The 20,403-nt window shown below is 30.5% G+C and overlaps 1 protein-coding gene across 1 annotated transcript in view; it reads left to right on the top strand.

Moving 5' to 3' along the window:
* Positions 1-20,403, top strand: part of LOC148313319 (inactive dipeptidyl peptidase 10) — a 481,738-nt gene that overhangs the window by 16,415 nt on the left and 444,920 nt on the right. The window contains exon 2 of the mRNA XM_088264681.1: positions 440-668. Within this exon, the coding sequence (XP_088120807.1) occupies positions 579-668 (90 nt within the window). The 5' untranslated portion in view covers positions 440-578. The remainder of the gene's footprint in view (positions 1-439; positions 669-20,403) is intronic.

Genomic DNA, 20,403 nt, shown 5'->3' with positions numbered 1-20,403 from the left:
TCAATACTTACCGTAATATTAGATTAAAATGTAAAAAGTTGCAAATGATGTACATATCGTAGTCGTACGGGAGAAAGTGACCAACAAACAAAATGTAAATTTTATTTTTTGACATCACATTTAAGATGAAGAAGAATATGGAAGTCCCGGCATTTACGGGGCTTACGACCGTCATAGGCTAGTTTAAGTGATCACTTTACACACGTGTAACATTTACCAATTCTACCCATGATTGACAACCGCACTACTGTAATTATTGGAAGTTCTAAATATATGATCCAATTTCGAAACATTGTACTTGTATCACTAGAATTTTCACTAAAGCCATCTGTTGGTGAGATAAAGCTTTTTAATTAAGCAGAAACTCTTTTATTTGTATGTGCGTTAACACAAATATTTCTATTTTAAATAATTAAACCATCTGTATTTTTCTTTTCAGGAAAATATTAATACAAAACTACCCTCATGAATCACTCGTCGCAAGGGTGAGTTAAGTGTATTAAAGAACAGTGGAATTATTCACATAGTGATTAGTGGAGTGTCTTGTGCAGTGAAGTGAAGAAACACCCCGGAGCAGAATGCAGACTAACGTTCAGATCGATTCCAAGAACCTCCGGCCATCCCCTGAACACAGACCCCGAGGCAAGGGTGCTAGAGCAACCCTTGAGGTGAGTTTATTTTTTAGTCTTTTTTACACCAGTGGTCTTTAAACCTCGGGACGCGGAGTAAATGGTACTCTGGCACCTGATAGATGAGAGATAACATATCTTTGATTTAAAAATATTTTTTGAATGTATTTATTATTTTATTAAGGAATATTTATATAAATCAAGGCATTCATTTATATGAATTCAACACAAAATAAGTATTTTTACATTATCTACAAGGTTTATATCATTGAGTGGAAATGAGTTTGTCAATACATATTTTTTATTATTTATTAATTCTCTTTATATAGTTCAATATGAATTCATGTTATAAGACGTAATTTTTTTTCTTTCTAAACACTCTCCTTATTATTTATCGTTCATTTTGTGTAATACTACTTTAAAAACATCAATTCGTGACTACCGGCTTCGAAATAATCATTCCATCATCTGGTCATTAAAGTAAAATTGTTACGGTCTGACATTTATACAAAAATGAATTTTTGCAAGAGAGAAAGGAGACAAATAATTCACAATGAAAATATTTTTAAAGTGGTATTTCACAAAGGACAGCCAGTGAGTACATATGCACAAGAGACAATGACTCTGACAAAGAAAAATGCAGAGAAACTCAAGTGCACACAGCGATCCATGGAAAGATCCATGCTTGGTTTTAGCCTGAAGGATAAAATTAAAAATGAATATACCAGGAAAAAATCCAAGGTGGAGGACATCATGAATCGCGTGGCAAAACTCAAATGGCAGTGGGCAGGACATATAGCGAGACAGGACCTAACAAGATGGACCCCTAGAATTCTACGATGGAGACCTTGGGAGAGCAAAAGAGGTGTTGGAAGACCCCAAAAGAGATGGTCTGACGATATTGTCGCAGTGGAGGTCAGAGAGCTCGTAAAGAAGAAGAAGAAGAAGATTACACAAAGTGAACGATGAATGATAAGGAAAGTGTCATATTACCATACCACGAAGTTGACAATGATTTTATATACATATTATATTTTAAATACTATCTTTAATTATAGAAAAACGGATCAATGTAACTCTATACTTAACGATTTATTTTCATGAATGTTTTCATCATATTGATTTCAAATGATAATAAAACTCTCGTTATGACTAGAGAAGCTATAAAATGGTTGATTGCTTTCCCAAGATAGAGACTGGATGGAAATTGTATTATTTTCTGTTACATTAACCTAGAATATTCTAGAAAGTGGTACAAAGATGGTAAGAAATATCGCTAAGATCTACATAAACAATTTATTAGTAGCGGTTAGCATATTTAGGACAAGTCAGAAGTGTACAAGTGAGTTGGTTGAAATTTTAGGTCAATTTTAAAATTTCAAATGAAGAAGTGTGTCAAGTTTTAATGTGGAAATGGAGAAAGTAAAAAAAAGTAAAACTAGTACTTAGATTTTCGAAATTGTTTCATAAGTTAATTCGGCTGTTTTTTTAGTAATATCTATGGTATTCATTTTGCATTAGTAAATACCACATCTTCTTAATACCTATTGTGTTACGTGTTTCAATACATATACAATTACTCCCTATTACTTTGAGATACGGGTTAAGGTACCGTATTATCAAAGAGTTATAATGTTATAAGTGGTTAATATGATATATAATAAAACCCGTATCCGCACCCCAATGGCGCATAAGGCACTGCGTCATATAAACGCAGTGTTATCTTGATCGTTTACACATGAAGGAAAGGTGATCAGCCCTCCGCTTCAAGTACCAGTCCAGGGTAATATTGAATAAATATTACAGTGAAAAAATCACTCATAAGTGGTTGATTATTGAAATTGTATTTCTACTTTTATCCACCGGAAAAGACTGAAATCAGTTATTTAAATTAAAAAACCATTAACCTCCTACAACGTTCGCATTGATAAATGCGGAACCTATCTCAACGTTATAGGGGGGGTTTACTGTACTATATACACTTCTATATACTACTACTTCTATCATCTCACCGTTCTCCCTGCAAGGGTAGTCAGAAAGGATAGAAAAACATACTTTTCTGTACTGATATACACTCCTAGCTTCCTTCACGTCCATGCATCTAGTTGTATATGCTCTTCAACTACGTAGACTTTTGACAACACCAGATTTTAGGTTCTGATTGATCAAGTCGTGCCTTTTTTGGTCATCTTCGTCACAAAAGAAAGTGCCAAATATACTTTCTTAGTAATATCTCGCTATCCATATAATATATGTATTTTCAAATATGTTTTTTGTTTTCTTCACAGTGTTAGGTTTGATATATGTAAATTGAGCTTTAATCGTATGAATAAAAATAAAAGTTAAAAAAACTAAATTTATTCAAACAAAAATTGTTGTCTTACCCGCCTGTTATGTAAATGATCACCCTACGCTAAAGTTAAAACCCATTTTAATTCATTTAAACCGTCTAATTTTCGAGCAATTCAAATTGACAAATACCTTCCTGTGTATGACTTTTCATCATGAAATATTTCCGCACGTATTCACGTTACCATACGTTATTCCCAAAATCCTCGAATTTTTATGAATGAATCGTTTTCTTCCAACCCTATTAATATGTTAAATCCTTTTAGGGCGCAATTCCGGGCGTGCTACCACATTTCGTGAAAGGCTTTGGGACGCGCCCCTTGCTTTTAATATATACGGTTTAAAAATGAATATTTGTGATGAAAAAAGGGTTAAAGTAATGATCTCAGCATATGTATTCTATATATATATATATATATATATATATATATATATATATATATATATATATATATATATATATATATATATATATATATATATATATATATATAAATATATATATATATTTATATATATATATAAATATATATATATATATAGGGTTTAAAAATGTATGATGAGATGCCTGAATGTATGAAGAATGAAAAGTGTCTGAAAGAATTTAAAAATAAATGTCTAAGTTACTGTAAGGAAATGTAAATATATAAAGATGATGTAAATGTATATAATAGTTTATATTAGTTTTAATATAAGCTAACTTAAGAAATAAATAAAAAAAAAAAAAAAAAAATATATATATATATATATATATATATATATATATAAATATATATATATATATATATATATATATATATATATATATATATATATTATATATATATATATATATATATATATATATATATATATATAAATATATATATATATATATAAATATATATATATATATATATATATATATATATATAAATATATATATATATATATATATATATATATATATATATATATATATATATATATATATATATATATATATATATATATATATATATATATATATATATATATATATATATATATATATATATATATATATATATATATATATATATATATATATATATAAATATATATATATAAATATATATATATATATATATATACATATATATATATATATATATATATATATACATATATATATATACATATATATATATATATATATATATATATATATATATATATATATATATATATATATATATATATATATATATATATATATATATATATATATATATATATATATATATATATATATATATATATATATATATATATATATATATATATATATATATAAAGATGTATATGTATACATATAGCTATATTTAAGGACCATCAGTTCATTAATTCTTCCAATAAATTTGAAATCGCCATAACAAGGCAAAAAAATTCATACAAATTTCGTATCGAGTATATTAAATTGTATTTTCTATAGTTAAATACAATTTAGAATACTCTAAAAATATGAGTTTGATTTTAACATTTAAAATATAAAGTAAAGTGGAGCTGAAAAAATATAAATTAGTTTACTTAATGACATTTTCGTACAATACTACCTCAAAGGTGCTCCGCTATGATTGAATTAGGGAAAAGAAGATAGAAAAAAATGGTTTAGCAATTTAATGCGTTTCTATTTTTTTTCTTACGTTCATCTTTTTCTCACTATTTCTTACTAATAGTGGAAGAACCATCAATTCCGCAATAGCAAAGGCATGTTTGCCTAATTTAGTGCGCTGGTTGCTGGCTGGTAATATTACCTTACCTATACCAGCTCTTTTGGATACTCTGGAGCCATATTATGCATTCATTTAAATATATATTATTTTAATTTAATTTATTTCATAGATACATGCATTTTTTTAAAATATTTGTATTACGGCTCTTTAGGCCTGGCTTGTGTTACTTACATATAAATACAATTTTATTTTTATTATTGTTGTTATTTAATTATTAGATTTTGTACTGAATGCAGTCGAAATGCGATCTCTCAGAAGAATGTGCGACAAAACGATGTATGATAGATGTGCGAATAGTGAAATAAGGAAGGAATGCAAAGCTGAGATAAGCATTATCGATAAAATTAAGAAAGGTGTGTTGAGATGGTTTGGGCATGTAGAACGAATGAGTGAGGAAAGAACGGTAAAACAAATTCATGAGGCGAATGTTAGCGGGAAAAGAAGCAGAGGAAGACCGAGAAAAACATGGCACGATCAGGTATGCCAAATACTTGAAAGTGGTCAGGTTAGGAGTCGTAACAATCGGCGGGTATGTATGAGGAGATGCATGAACGTGGAAGTTGCGAAGAATGTTTGTAAGGACAGAGTGGTGTGGCGCTCTATTCTCTCTGCCTATCCCTGCGGGGAAGCGGCGTGATGGTTAGTTAGATTTTGTACATTAAATACGACAAATACAATTACAATTTACAGTACAAATTGTAATTTATAATTGTATCTATTGTATGTAATGTATAAAATCTAATAATTATGTTAGTAGTAAGCTTAAAAAAGTAGCAAATTTTATTACCGTTTGTCTACTCACTTATTAAATCAAAATTATACTATTACATTTTGAAATTATTAAAAAAAAATAAAAAACACAAATCATTTGCAAATCAACCTCCCAAAATTCTCATTGTAGGAAATTCATCTTTGTGTTCAACGGTATTCTTGCATGAAATTATTCTAAAACTTTTGTTAGGGTACACGTTATGTAAATATAATGTATTCATACATAATTTAATATATTTATAGCATAATTTTGGTAAAGCATAAGTTCTAAATAATTGCTGTTGCTTTTGCATAACCTCAAAACAAGAGCGGTAGCTGTTATAATTTATTAGTGAGAACCTTGTATTGTATAATACCTTGATTTCAGTCATCAAATATTGGCGTTCTCTGCCGTTAAATATATTATATACTTAAATGTAAATAAGTTTTTGAAGTAAAAGGTCCTAAGCGGCGATTTGATAATCGATGATTGGAAGAGATTGAGTGGATATTCGCAAGCACAATATTCATTCCACCGGAGACAACCGGAGAGGTCATATGTCTGTTCCCGCCCGATTTTTTAAATTGAACAAAGAACTATGTAAAACAAAAATTTGAACACTCAAAATATTGTGACTTTAATAATTGTTCGCCTCTGTAGCGTAGTGGTCAGCACGCTCAACTACCGTACTGGAGGTCCCGGGTTCGATTCCCAAGGGGGTAAAATAAACAAAAGTGGTTTTTTCACTCTAATGTTTATTCAATATTACCCTGGACTGGTACCTGAAGCGGAGGGCTGATCACCTTTCCTTCGTGTGTTAACGATCAAGATAAAACTGCGTTCATATGATGCAGTGGCCTATGCACCATTGGGGTGTGGATATAGGTATGTCATCATCATCTTCTAAAGGCAGCGCCTTGTTGTGTCAGCCACTTGTCTCTGTCAGTCGCCATCCTCTTGAGCTGCGTATGTAGAAGAAGAATAATAATTTTAGGTATGTAGAAGAAGAATAATAATTTTTCACTGTATTATTTCGACAGAGATTTTTCATTATGTCGTTGTTTTCTTCTCCACATACAACAATACAACACTGAGGTAGTATATTCTTCTTCTAGCCCTTAATCATTAATCTAGCCCCTAAGTTAATCATTCAGAGACCAGTCCAGGGTAGTACTAAATAAATATTAGAGTGTATCACTAAAAAAATCATTATTATTATTAACCCCCCTGGGAATCAAACCCGTGACTTCTAGCATAGTAGATAAACACGCTAGCCACTGAGGCGGACTAAAGAGTAGGTTGTATATAAAATATATTTAAAAAAACGCCCAAAAAATTAATTATTTTCAAAATAAAAAAATATTTTTTTTACCGTAAATGCCAGGACGAAGGAAGCACTCTTTTGAATTATTTTTTTCAAGAAATTGAGAGGAGTTTTCCCTTGGTGTTTTACAAGCAATATAAATAAAATGATATTGAAATATTGATATACGATCAGTCAAGATGTAACACATGTGGTTGGTAAATATTGTAAAACCTATTATTTTTTGACATCTCATCAAAGATGAAGAAGAATATGGAAGTCTGGGCATTTACGGGGCTGACGATCATCATAGGCTGGTTTAAGTGATCACTTTACACACGTGTAACATTCACCAATTCTACCCATTATGGACAACCACCTTTCTCAAATTCTTGGAAGTTCTATATATATGAACCAATTTAGAAGCCTTGTTATTGAATCACTAGAACTTCACTAGAGACATCTATTGGTGAGATGTAAAGTAGCTTTTTATTAAGCAGAAACTCTTATATTAGTATGTGAGGTCCAAAACCTGGATATCAATCACACACATGAGAAACGCAAGATAATTATAAGCTTAAATAATAAAAATGAAAATATCATTTTCGTTTTTATTATTTAAGCTTATAATTTGACCAGATAATTTATTTACAACATTTTGAGTGTGTCCAAATACTTGTTCACAAAATCTGGATTATCTCCAATTACAGGAGTTTATTTTCATACTATTTTTTGACATTTTCTTCTTCATCTTTGATGAGATGTCAAAAAATAATATGAAAATTAACTCCTGTAATTGGAGATAATCCAGATTTTGTGAACAAGTATTTGGACACACTCAAAATGTTGTAAGTAAAATTTGGTTATCTACACTGCGTAGTTGAAGTATCAGGTTTCGTTTGGATCCAATAATTGTACGATGAATCTTTTCGATTATTTGTTCGTTAATTAATTCAGCCGGATAGCCAGGAGAACTTTATCTCAAATCCTGTTAATGCTGACATCTAATATCCAATTAAAAATATGTCGTCAAGAGTTTATGATGTCGTCAAACCCTGCTGATTCTTTTCGTGAAATCTCAGCTTCCGTTTTTTATTCCTTCTCACTGGTATTAAATTATATCATCAAGGGACTAGTAATATGAGTATTAACAACAAGCTGTGCCAAGCCACGCGTTTCTGTGGCTCAGTCTGGGTAAATAGAAAGGAAAGAAAAGACAACGCAGACATTTTTCACATGGTATGCTTAATTTAACAATGCTTGTGGGTAAACGCGATATTTAAACAAATGATTTTAAAGGGTGAAAATTTTGATTGAAGGATGAAAGTAGACTGGATGCAGTCGATATGCGATTTCTCAGATAAATGTGCGACGAAACAATGTATGATAGATATTTGAATGTTGATAGAAAGAAGGATGAGAGAAAGAAGAATGCAAGGCGGGGATAAACATTTTTAATAAAATTATGAAAGATGTTTTGAGATGGTTTGGACATTTGAATCGAATGAGTAAAGAAATAACAGTAAAACAAATTAATGACGCACAGTAATGACACAGTATAAAACACAATGGGGGATTGTACACACTAGTTAGTATTAACTTACATGCCCCGCTGACAGTGATAGGGACTTTGAAAACATTAATAATATTTTTTATAGAATTAAATAACGACTATGTAATTTTTTCCACGTGAATTTTATTTGACTAGCAACTGGGTTTCGTCGCAACCGACATCATCAGATTGGTTGCTAGTCAAATGAAATTCATGCGAAAAAAATTACATAGCTGTTATTAGACATGTCAGTACAAAACTTAAATATTTTTTATCTTTGACCGTAAAAAGATTCAAAGAAAGATAATAAAAGTTTTTTTGAATAGATGGGTCTGAACGAAAACCAAGAGCTTCTATACCAGACATGGCGGAAGCTTTCGGAGTATATATTCAGTCGATTTATTCAGCCAACTATGAGTTAGGTGGCGCTGTGCTACACAGCCGTTTTCTTTATTCCAATCACGACGTTTCCCCTCCCCATACCCTGGCGAGGCGTCGGCGTCGGTCACCGTGGCAACGTCACACTGCTTACTTACGCGTTTCTATGGTGACCATCTCATCTCAATTCCAGGACATGTTGATGCCTCAATACATACAACGGCGCTACACTAAGGTGTCTATGTGCACGAATTCTGGCCTAAAAATTAAAATATTGGTCTGAGATCCTTCTTATAAAGGAAAATATAAAATCCTCCTAAAAATAAAATTTAGCTGCGCTATTATACGAGACTATTATATTTTGCCTTAGGATAAACATATATTGGATTTGTTTTTTTTTAGAATATAAATTGATTTCTCCTTATCCTCCATTGTTTACTTTGTGTAATACTATTTTTATGAACGCATATTTGTGACTACCGGTTTCGGAAAATTATTCGATCATCGGTCATTAAAATAAAATTATTACGATTTGACATTTGTATACAAAAATTGAAATAGAAGACGACAAATGAATCAAAATGGGAATATTTTCAAAAGTGGACTCGAAGTTAAATTACTTTTACTTATTACTTATAACCCTTATTCACACCCAATGGTGCATAGGGCACTGCATCGAATTGACGCAGTGTTATCTTGATCATTACTTACATGAAAGCAAGGTGATCACTCTTGCGCATCAGGAACCAGTCCAGGGTAATATTAAATAAATATTACAATGTAAAATGACTAATATTTATTTTCACCCCCCCTGGGAATCGAACCCGGGACCTCCAGCACGGCAGCTAAACACGCTGACCATTACACCACGGAGGCGGATGAAGTTATATTAAGTGGGTAATTTATTATGAGTAAGTCTTTATTGATTGCTTTAATTATTTCTAATTTTTCTAGATTATCTAAACAAAGACCAGTTTTATTTACATTTCAAATTTCTATACCCGTTGACATATTAAAATTATGGTCTTCAGATATAAAGTGATTAGCGAATTCCGAAAAATTATTATTTTTAAGGCACATTAGATGTTCTTTAACTCTCATATTGAAATTACGCGATGTTTTTCCCATTTAAAAGGCTGGATGATTGGAACAATTTAATTTATAATTTATGAATGCTTTTTAAAAACTTTTTACCTTTAAATAACTCTTTTCATCTCAAAACCATTAATTTATTTCGAAGAAAAATTTATTTATTCGATACAAAAACTGTGTTTAAAGCAAAAAAATTACGTTAAATGTTACTTGGGTTTAAAGAAAATTAAGTTGCGGGCTATCGATTTTCCCGCATTAAGGGAATAACAAAAGCCAAACAACTAATCTTTAATATGACTTCATAAAAGTGAATCTTCTTGATATATTGATCGAACTCGTAACACTGTTTGCGTGATTTCACTAGAGACATCTATTTACAACATTTTGAGTGTGTCCAAATACTTGTTCACAAAATCTGGATTATCTCCAATTACAGGAGTTATTTTCATATTATATTTTGACATCTCATCAAAGATAAAGAAGAATATGGAAGTCTGGGCATTTACGGGGCTTACGACCGTCATAGGCTGGTTTAAGTGATCACTTTACACACGTGTAACATTCACCAATTCTACCCATTATTGACAACCATACTACTCAAATTCTTGGAAGTTCTATATATATGAACTAATTTAGAAACCTTGTTCATGAATCACTAGAACTTCACTAGAGACATCTATTGGTGAGATGTAAATGCCCAGACTTCCATATTCTTCTTCATCTTTGATGAGATGTCAAAAAATAATATCAAAAAATAAAATTGAGACATCTATAGTGAGACTAAGGAAAACTTTTATTAAGCAGAGACTCATTCATTTGTATGTGAGTTCAGAATCCTGGATTATATTCACATACTCGACAAATGTTGACAACAACAGTTTCAATTTTTATTTTAGCTTTTAATTTGACCAGTTAATTTATATGCAACATTTCAAGCTGTTCATCATCCTTTTGTGTTCAAATACTTCACAAATCTAGGTTATCGCCAATTAGGACATTCTTTTTGACATTAATAAGTCAAAAATATTGTCAAAATTTACCTTCTAATTGGAGAGATAGTCCAGATTTGTGAACAAGTATTCATAAGTATTCATAATACATGTAAAAAATTATATTTTTATGGCAAGTTTATCTCGCATTCTTTTCTTAGGTCTCCATGACTCATTATTATTGTAATATAACTACACAATTTAAGCCAGACGTTATGTAATAATTATGTAAAATATAACTACGGTATGTTCCATGTTTGTCGGAGTAAACAGCCTTCCCAAATAAGTCTTGAAAATGATCCTTATTATTTTGTCCAAAGGGATATCCTGAAAGGCATGTGGGATTTACATGTATGGAATAATAATGATGTCCTTTACGGGGAAACTATTGTATCCGACATATTTCAACAGCGATATTCAAATATATATAAATATAAACTTTTTACCTTTCTCAAAAATTTTGTTTAATATTTTTTAAAGGTTTACAATTTTGAATTTCCCGCAATAAATTGATTGTAGAACCCGCCGTGTGGTATGTTGCGCCATCTTGTTGAAACTTCACACATTTTTTAATTTTTAAAGTATTGTTAACTTTGTGGTATGGTGATATAACACACTCCTTATCATTCATCGTTTACTTTGTGTTGTACCACTTAAAAACACTACTTCTACACTAGTTTAAATCTGACCTCATTATGAAATGAGTATTCTAAAACCAGTAGTTATAGAGTTGACAACAGGTTTCGGAATAACCGTTCCATCATCAGGTCAAATGTGGAGTGAAATGAAATTACTACTGTATGCTATAAAACAAAAAATATTTTTATTTGAAACACAGAGAAAGACGATACAGGAATCACAGTGGGAATATTATATGACCATACCACAAAGTTAACGGTGCTTTTAATATACAATTAAGTAGACCCTAAAAATCAGTGTTTGATTTTCATATTTAAAATATAAAATCTTCTTCTTCATAATCAAAATAAAGAGTTCTACTAATTAAATGCCAAATCAATAAATTATATCGTAGTCGTACAGGAAAAAGTGACCAAATAACAAAGCTTAAAATGTTCAGGAGGGCCATTTAAGTCACTTTTGCTTGGCGAGAAAATAAACATCAATGCAGTTAGTTATTTTTAACAAGTCAATATATTATACTTCCAAGTTTAAAATCCTCTGGGTATTTTTTCAGGGCAATATTAATCTAGTAAGATAGCAAATAGTCAATGATCATGTTTCTGCAAAAAATGTACATTGTTACTTTCTCCTGTATGACTACGATATTTTTAAATGTTGGGTACGATATTCTCATGGGTTTATTAATATAAATGTTCTCAGCTTTCATACAAACCCAAAGCATATAACTTTAAATTCAAAGCTTTTCTTTAGAACAATGCAAGGGTGTGTCGGGACACGACGTGGAATAATAACAAAGCATGCTTGTAAATAAACCACCCTTAGAGCGAGTTGTGCTATGGAAAATTCATTTAAAAATAGATTATAACTTACAACAATAATCCAGGATTCGGACCTCACATACATCGCTCACTCCTTTCAACAACGTCATACATCAAAAATCGTAAATTTTCAGTTGTGCATGTTTTCGGAATGCCCAGAAAATGTTCTATATCCCAACAAAAGCTGCATATTTTTAACTTAACATTTACCCGCTTCAGGGCAGAAAGTGTTGTTTTTGCATTTTGAAGAAAAGGTATTGTTTATTTATTTTTTAATATAATAAATATGTTTCAAATGGAGAAAAAACATTCAGGTTTTACCTTAAAAGATTTGTTACACAGTAAAAAGTTCAATATGTGGCTCGATATTTATTTTTAAACATTAAAAACGATCTCGAGTGTATTGCTTTGTGTTAAGTACTAAGGTGATGGAAAATGACCAGTAATAACTCTCGCTAGTACTTCGACTTTGGTTTATTATAAATAAGTATTACTAGGTAGCTCTACGTGAGTGACAAGTTTCTAGGAGAAATCTAGAATGCGCTCGCCAGGCTATGGGGGGAGGGGGATGTCTACACGATTGCGGCTATATTGTTGTCACCAGTGTGTCACCAACATACCCACAATCCTTATACAATTGTACGGACATGCGGCGTGAGTGACTGAGGAAAGAGCAGTAGTTTTAGGGAAAAAATACCATAAATGTTTTCAATCATTGAAATTTATATTATTCATTGATTCAGCATTAACTTTGTAAAAAATTAAACCCCTGTATTATACCACTTAATGAGTTTTATTTTATTACACTTGACTATTTTCGAAAACTAACAGATGTTTTCATCTACAGATGTAAAGTAAAACTAATAATAATAATATAATAAAACCCTTATCCGCACCCCAATGGTGCATAGGGCATCGCGTCATATAAACGCAGTGTTATCTTGATCGTTTACACATGAAGGAAAGGTGATCAGCCCTCCGCTTCAGGTACCAGTCCAGGGTAATATTGAATAAATATGACAGTGAAAAAATCACTAATATTTATTTTACCCCCCTTGGGAATTGAACCCGGGACCTCCAGAAGTGTAGAAGGTAGCCGAGCGTGCTGACCATTACACTACGGAGGCAGACAACGAAAGTAAAACTAACAAAGTAAAACTAACGAGCAAAAATATTTAGGTATATATGTAGAGGTTGATAGGGCAATAAATATGAAGAATGTTGAAAACAATGCTGAAAACTCATTAAGTGGTAAAATACAAGAGTTTAATAAAAAAAAGAAAAACATTTCCTTTTAAAAATCAATGTATCGGTTTGTGGTCCCGTGGTTAGTGTCGCGGGCTCTTAACTCAGAGTTTCTCGGTTCAAACCCACTCTACCACAATTTGATACCTATTTCTAATAATGAGCCGCTTAGGCTCACAGAAACAGTATGAAATTGAAGTATTTGTGTAAATAGTAAAATATTTATAATTCAAACATTTCTTTTTTTTAACAAAATATTACGAAATTGTATGAAAGAGTAAAGAACTACAATTCAAGACAATTTGATGCAAGGGAGTATTTTTTGTGTGCCTTAAAATACGACCTTTTAAATTTATACAATGGCGCTGGGCCAAAATAGTAATTGTGTAAATTTGTTTAATATCGTCTGAAGGATTCGCTTCTGCGGAAGAATGATTAATGTGTTGTAGTACTCAGTCGAATGTGCAGCAAAACGATGTATGATAGATGTTCGAATGGTGATATGAGAAAAGAATGCAAGGCTGAGGAAAGCATTATCGATAAATAAAGAATGAGGCATTGAAATGGTTTGGGCATGTGAATCGAATGTGTGAAGAAAAAAGAGTTTAATTATGAGGTTGGTAATAGAAGTACAGGAGGACTGAACAAAATTTGGCGTAATCAGGTATTTTAAATACATATTTATGAATCACAAAAAAAAACAATACTGTCCGCGAATTTTTTGGCACAATTTTTGACATATTGAACACAACATTTTGAGTGTGTCCAAATACTTCACAAATCTGGATTATCTCCAATTATAGGAGTATTTTCAGCCCCGAAAATGCCCGGACTTCCATATTCTTCTTTATCTTTGATGAGATGTCAAAAATACTATTGAACACCGCCAAGCAATGCCTTCCAAACACTTTTTCAACTTGTTACTTGCGTGCGGTGACTCTTGTTGACGGTAGATCAAAATGGCGTATATATCATTTTTTTTGTCAACACTGCATTGGTGTGCCATCTGTTGTCTGAAATCCAAGCTTCATTATTATGTACTATATATATATATATTTATATATATATATATATATATATATATATATATATATATATATATATATATATATATATATATATATATATATATATATATATATATATATATATATATATATATATATATATATATATATATATATATATATATATATATATATATATATATATATATATATATATATATATATATATATATATATATTTACTTTTAATGTATACTTCAACTATTAGAAGGGGGTTATTAATTGAATCTAAAGAAAATGTCATCTTTGAGATTCCAAAACGATTTTAAGATAGCAAAATGCAATACCAAACAATTCCAAGAGAACTTCAAATATTTAGAAACAAATATTTCTTTAACTTTAAGTATAGACATAAAAATAGAAGATATAATTATTTTTTCTGTTGTTGATTAAATGCCTTTAATGCACGTTAATCGAAAATAATAATAAATATTTAAAAAAACACAAAAAAAATTACAATATCATTCATAAGTAAGTACAAATAATGAGTGTAAGTCCATGGCGCCTCTTTGAACTTTTCACAAAATCTTAACATCAAAGAAAAATTCAGGCTCAGGTAGTGTTATCAGTCAGTTTTAGGTACTTTGGATGCTCCCTTGCGTAGAATCAGTTGTAAGTTCGGGAACATTCTTCGTTAATGAAATAGCCACGGGCAACACTCGTGATCCCTGTAAAATGTGAGGTTACAAGGGTCTGCGAGCGAATGAACATCCTTCAATATCCATGGGTATTATCTGTCAACGAGATTCTCTAATACTACGGAGAGTCTAAAATTTTCCGGAAAATATTTTGAGTAGGTACCTATATCTGAAGTTTTGCTCACAAATGCTCAGTATCTTATTCATCTATATTGAGACATCAACAAATTGTGTTGATAATAACTGTTTAGTTTATTGTTTCGGCATTAACTTTGTGGTAAGACATGTTACAATGATTAAAGAAAACAATTGTTTTTTTACCACTTGAGTTTTATTATAGACTACGTGTTTCAGAAGACCTTCATCATTCATTAATAAATATGTAGTTATTATACAGACCTGAATGATGCAAGTTTAACTTCTGAAACATGTAGTCCAGTGATTCTCAAAGTGGTCTATATCGACCCCCAGGGGTCTATGACAACTTGCAACGGGTCTATGTTTTAATTTGAATTTAAAATATAAATGTATTAAACCTAATATGTGTGGTTCAAAGTGAGTAACACTACATATACCAGCTGTAAAAAATACATTTGAAGTTAATGAATTTGATAAAAATCAATATCAGGTAAGGCAAGGGGTCTACGAGATAAAAGAGTTTGGGAACCTCTGATGTAGTCTATAATAAAACTCAAGAGGTAAAAAACAAGTGTTTTCTTTAATCATTATAACTACTTAGGATGTTAAATGTGTTATGTTCTGAATATTTTAAAATCTTATTTACTTTTTTTTAAAGAGAAATATTATGTTTTTTTTTATTATTTACACAAATATTTCTATTTCATACTATTTCTGTGAGCCTAAGCGGCTCATTATTAGAAAAAGGTATCAAATTGTTGAAGACTGGGTACGAACCGAGAAACTCTGACTAAAGAGTCCGCGACATTAACCACGGGACCACAACCCGACACAGTTAATTTTACAGAATAGTTTCAAGTCGTTTCTCTAAACGAGTATTACAAAATACTATAATAAACTGATAAATAATCATACTTCAAACCCTTACCATAACTTAATTACTATTGTAATGTACTACTAAAATTCACTCAATTTAAATGATTTTTTTCAGAAAAGTTTATACAAAATCATTGTTTTCAACCCTTGTCTTGTGTATATAACATAAAATTTTGTCTACATAGCTCTCTGCCAGTCTGACGGTGTCGGTAACGACAAAACCCAGCCACTGGTAAAATAAAATAAATTTGAAAATTTTTAAAGTTGATTACAAAATTCCACATTTGTAAATTGGTGAAAATACCCGGAAGAGGGACGGGAGGGAGGAAAAGGGGAAAAGGGAAAGATCAAAGTTCAAGTTAAATACAAATTGTATGAAACTAGAGACACACCACGATATAAATGTCGAGTTACAATGTTAGTAATCTCAGCGCTGACAATGTCGAGTTAATCATTGAAAGGTAAGGAATCAAAAAATTATAAAAAATATTTTTTGTACAAATTCCAATTAGTAAAAAAATGTGCGCACAATACGTGTGGCTTCTCACGCAGCCGGTCGCGTACTGAAATTGCATAATTGATTGTTCTTAAGGCTTAAGTGCATTGCAAAATCGCGTTTCAATATTGAGTACATAGTGATGTAACACTCTCATTATCATTCATCGTTCACTTTGTGTAATACCACTTTTACACAAAGTGAACAATGAATGATAAGGAGAGAGAAGTTCTAGTGATTCAAGAACAAGGTTTCTAAATTGGTTCATATATACAGAACTTCCAAGAATTTGAGTAGTGTGGTTGTCAATAATGGGTAGAATTGGTGAATGTTACACGTGTGTAAAGTGATCACTTAAACCAGTCTATGAAGGTCGTCAGCCCCGTAAATGCCCAGACTTCCATATTCTTCGTCATCTTTGATGAGATGTCAAAAATAAGATAAGGAGAGTGTTGTATTACTATACCTCAATGTTAACAATGCTTTTAATATACAAAATATATGTACATTGTGATGCTTCGGTGAGCGTATAGTGAAAATACCGTGATATAGGGTGTCGGCTAGGCTAAGTGATTCAACACCTTGAATGTTTAATGGTATAATGGTCTGATCGGTCATGTATATCACTCTCTCTCGCATAGACTTTACGGGAATACATCTCATCGATGAAGATTGATGATGAAAAGTGGACGCATGACCAATCATCGGTAGAGAACACATTTGAAATTTTAGTATTACTTAGTAAATACGACTATTACTTGAAATATGTATTAACTAAATAAAACTTGCATTAAAAATGGATAGATTTTACCACAAAATGGTTGCCGAAGCAATTAATGAAAGAACATATTGTTTTGTAGAAGCGGATAAGGGTTTAATAAATAATAATAATAAACCCTTATCCCCACCCTAATGGTGCATAGGGCACTGCTTCATATGAACACAGTGTTATCTTGATCGTTTACACACGAAGGAAAGGTGATCAGCCATCCGCTTCAGGTACCAGTCCAGGGTAATATTCAATAAATATTACAGTGAAAAAATCACTTATATTTATTCGACCCCCCCTGGGAATCGAACCCGGGACCTCCAGAACGGTAGCCGAGCGTGCTGATCATTACACTACGGAGGCAGACGGAGGATAAGGGTTTAATAAAAGTTATTATTAGAATTACTAACGTTTGTGTTGAAACAAAGAAATATATATTTTAATAAACTTATCGTTTTAAAATTGATTAAATATTTAAAAACTATTAATTATGCAATAAAGGTGTTCGCAATAAACTGAAATATGAATAAAACCTCAAAGTAAATGAATTCTTCCTTCTCAGTGTAAATTTTAAGTTAGCATTTTGATTTATATAATTTATATTATACAAAAGATTCAAAGATGACTAAAATATTTTACATTTTCGAAAATGCTTTCAGCGCGTTTCGACTTTCATTCGTGAATATCATCTAAACTATACGAAATGAGAAAATTATGTTTTCGTGGCCTGGAGCCAAACACGTCCAAGTCACAATGATGTAGAGATGATTATAATTACTGAAGGCAGCGTGAAAATAAATTGTTCAACGATTCAATCAGTACAAAAGCTTGTTGGAAGAAATTAATACGTGTTGAACAGAATTGCCTTGTTCATTGTACAATAATCTATTCTGTAACCCTGATAACTTTCATACTGCTGTTACCCTGGGTATAAGAACATGGTAATAGATTTTACACACTTTTACACATTTTTAGTCAGTATTAACATGCATGCCCCGCTGAGAGTGATAGGGACTTTGAAAGTATATGCAATATTTTTTTTTTACATACCACTTTATTTTCAAATAACGTTTTAAGTAATATAAAGAAGTATAAATAAATGAAAATTGTATTAAAACGAAAAGATTTTACCATAAAATGAATAATTTAATGAACAAAAGGTGATCTTATTTTTTTTGTTTTTTAAATTTATATTGAATCAGTGTTATTCCGAAAATTTTATGCCAAATCAATAAAGACATATTAAGATGGATATTTTAAAGCCATTAATAATACCCATTAAATAGAAGAACGATTATGGTTTGTGATGAATATTTAATAATTCAATTATAAAATCGACTTGGTTATGACGCGAGAAAATTGCCCTATTATCTCGGTATAATTTGTCCTGTTACAAGAGCGATCAGATTCAGAGCTTATTGTGGGGATTTCATTACATCTGGGAACATGATTATATGTATGTTATAAGGCTTGGTTTACATGAATCATAAATGAAGTAGGTACATGCGAGAACATAATGGAAACCATGTAAAGTCAAGCCCCTTAAAAATTGAATTCTTAAATGCAGTACTGTATTTTTGAATTTTCCATCATCTATATTATTTAAGTCAGTGTTCCGCATACTTTTTTTTGTTCAAGGTACACCTGCCAAATCAAGAATTTTTAGAGGTACCAAGGAAAAAAAACAAAGTTTATTGAATGTTGATTTATTATTAAAATGAATATAATTGGAACATAACAAATGAAAACATTTTGAGAGTGTCCAAATACTAGTTATTTTATTAAAAAATTGAACACTTGAATAATCCACTTAATTGAGTTTTATTTTTATTTACGACTAGTTTCGAAAACGACAATTGTTTTCATCTTCTGGTACAAATTAAAACTAACGAATAAAAATATATTTAGGTGTACATATATATAGGTTAATAAATATAGGTAGGGGGGTTAAGGAACAACATTTTTTGTAAAAGGAAACATTGATAATAATGGTGACGTATTTTGAAACAGTATCTATATTATTAATTATTGTTTTATCTGAATTTAAATTTTTATGTATTTCTAAATTTTCTAAATTATTCATGACTTGACCTTTATTTGTAACATTACTTTTACATTACCTTTATTTTTTAATAAAATAATCATGTCATTCTTCAAAGTTAATGCCGAATCAATAAATAATACAAATACTTTTTCATAAATCTGGATTATCTCCAATTAAAGGAGTTATTTTTCATGATTTTAATAATATGAAAAATAACTCCTATAATTGGAGATAATCCAGATTTATGAAGAAGTATTTAAACACACTCAAAATGTTGTAAATAAATTAACTGATTAAATTATAAACTAATAATTAATTAATCAGCCTTGATAAAGAAGCGGTTAGCTTCGAAACCGGTAGACATTATAATTAAGTTGGTTGTGGTCCCGTGGATAGTGTCGTGGACTCTTAAGTCAGAGTTTCTCAGTTCGAACCCACTCTACCACAATTTGATACCTATTTCTAATAATGAGCCGCTTCGGCTCACAGAAATAGTATGAAATTGAAATATGTGTATAAATAATAAAAACTCAAATATAAAAAAAATATATATTTAAGAATAATAATAAAATATGTATAACGATTTTAAAACAAAGTTACATTCTAATTAAAAAATGGAAAATCACAAAGCTAGTGCTTCAAATGCAAATTAAATCATTATTTTATTTATTGTTTCGGCATTAACTTTGTGGTAAGACATGTTACAATGATTAAAGAAAACACTTGTTAATAATATTTGTTATTATACAGACCTGAATGATGGAAGTTTAACTTCTGAAACATGTAGTCTATAATAAAACTCAAGTGGTAAAAAACAAGTGTTTTCTTTAATCATTGTTAAATCATTATTTATTATTATTGATTTGTATGAAC

This window comes from Brachycentrus maculatus, unplaced genomic scaffold, assembly GCF_059751285.1.
Source record: "Brachycentrus maculatus isolate JH-2025_06_01 unplaced genomic scaffold, ASM5975128v1 h1tg000015l, whole genome shotgun sequence".
Taxonomy (NCBI): Eukaryota; Metazoa; Arthropoda; class Insecta; order Trichoptera; family Brachycentridae; genus Brachycentrus; species Brachycentrus maculatus.
The sequence above is the reverse complement of the archived record's forward strand: the minus strand, read 5'-3'. Positions and strand labels throughout refer to the sequence as shown.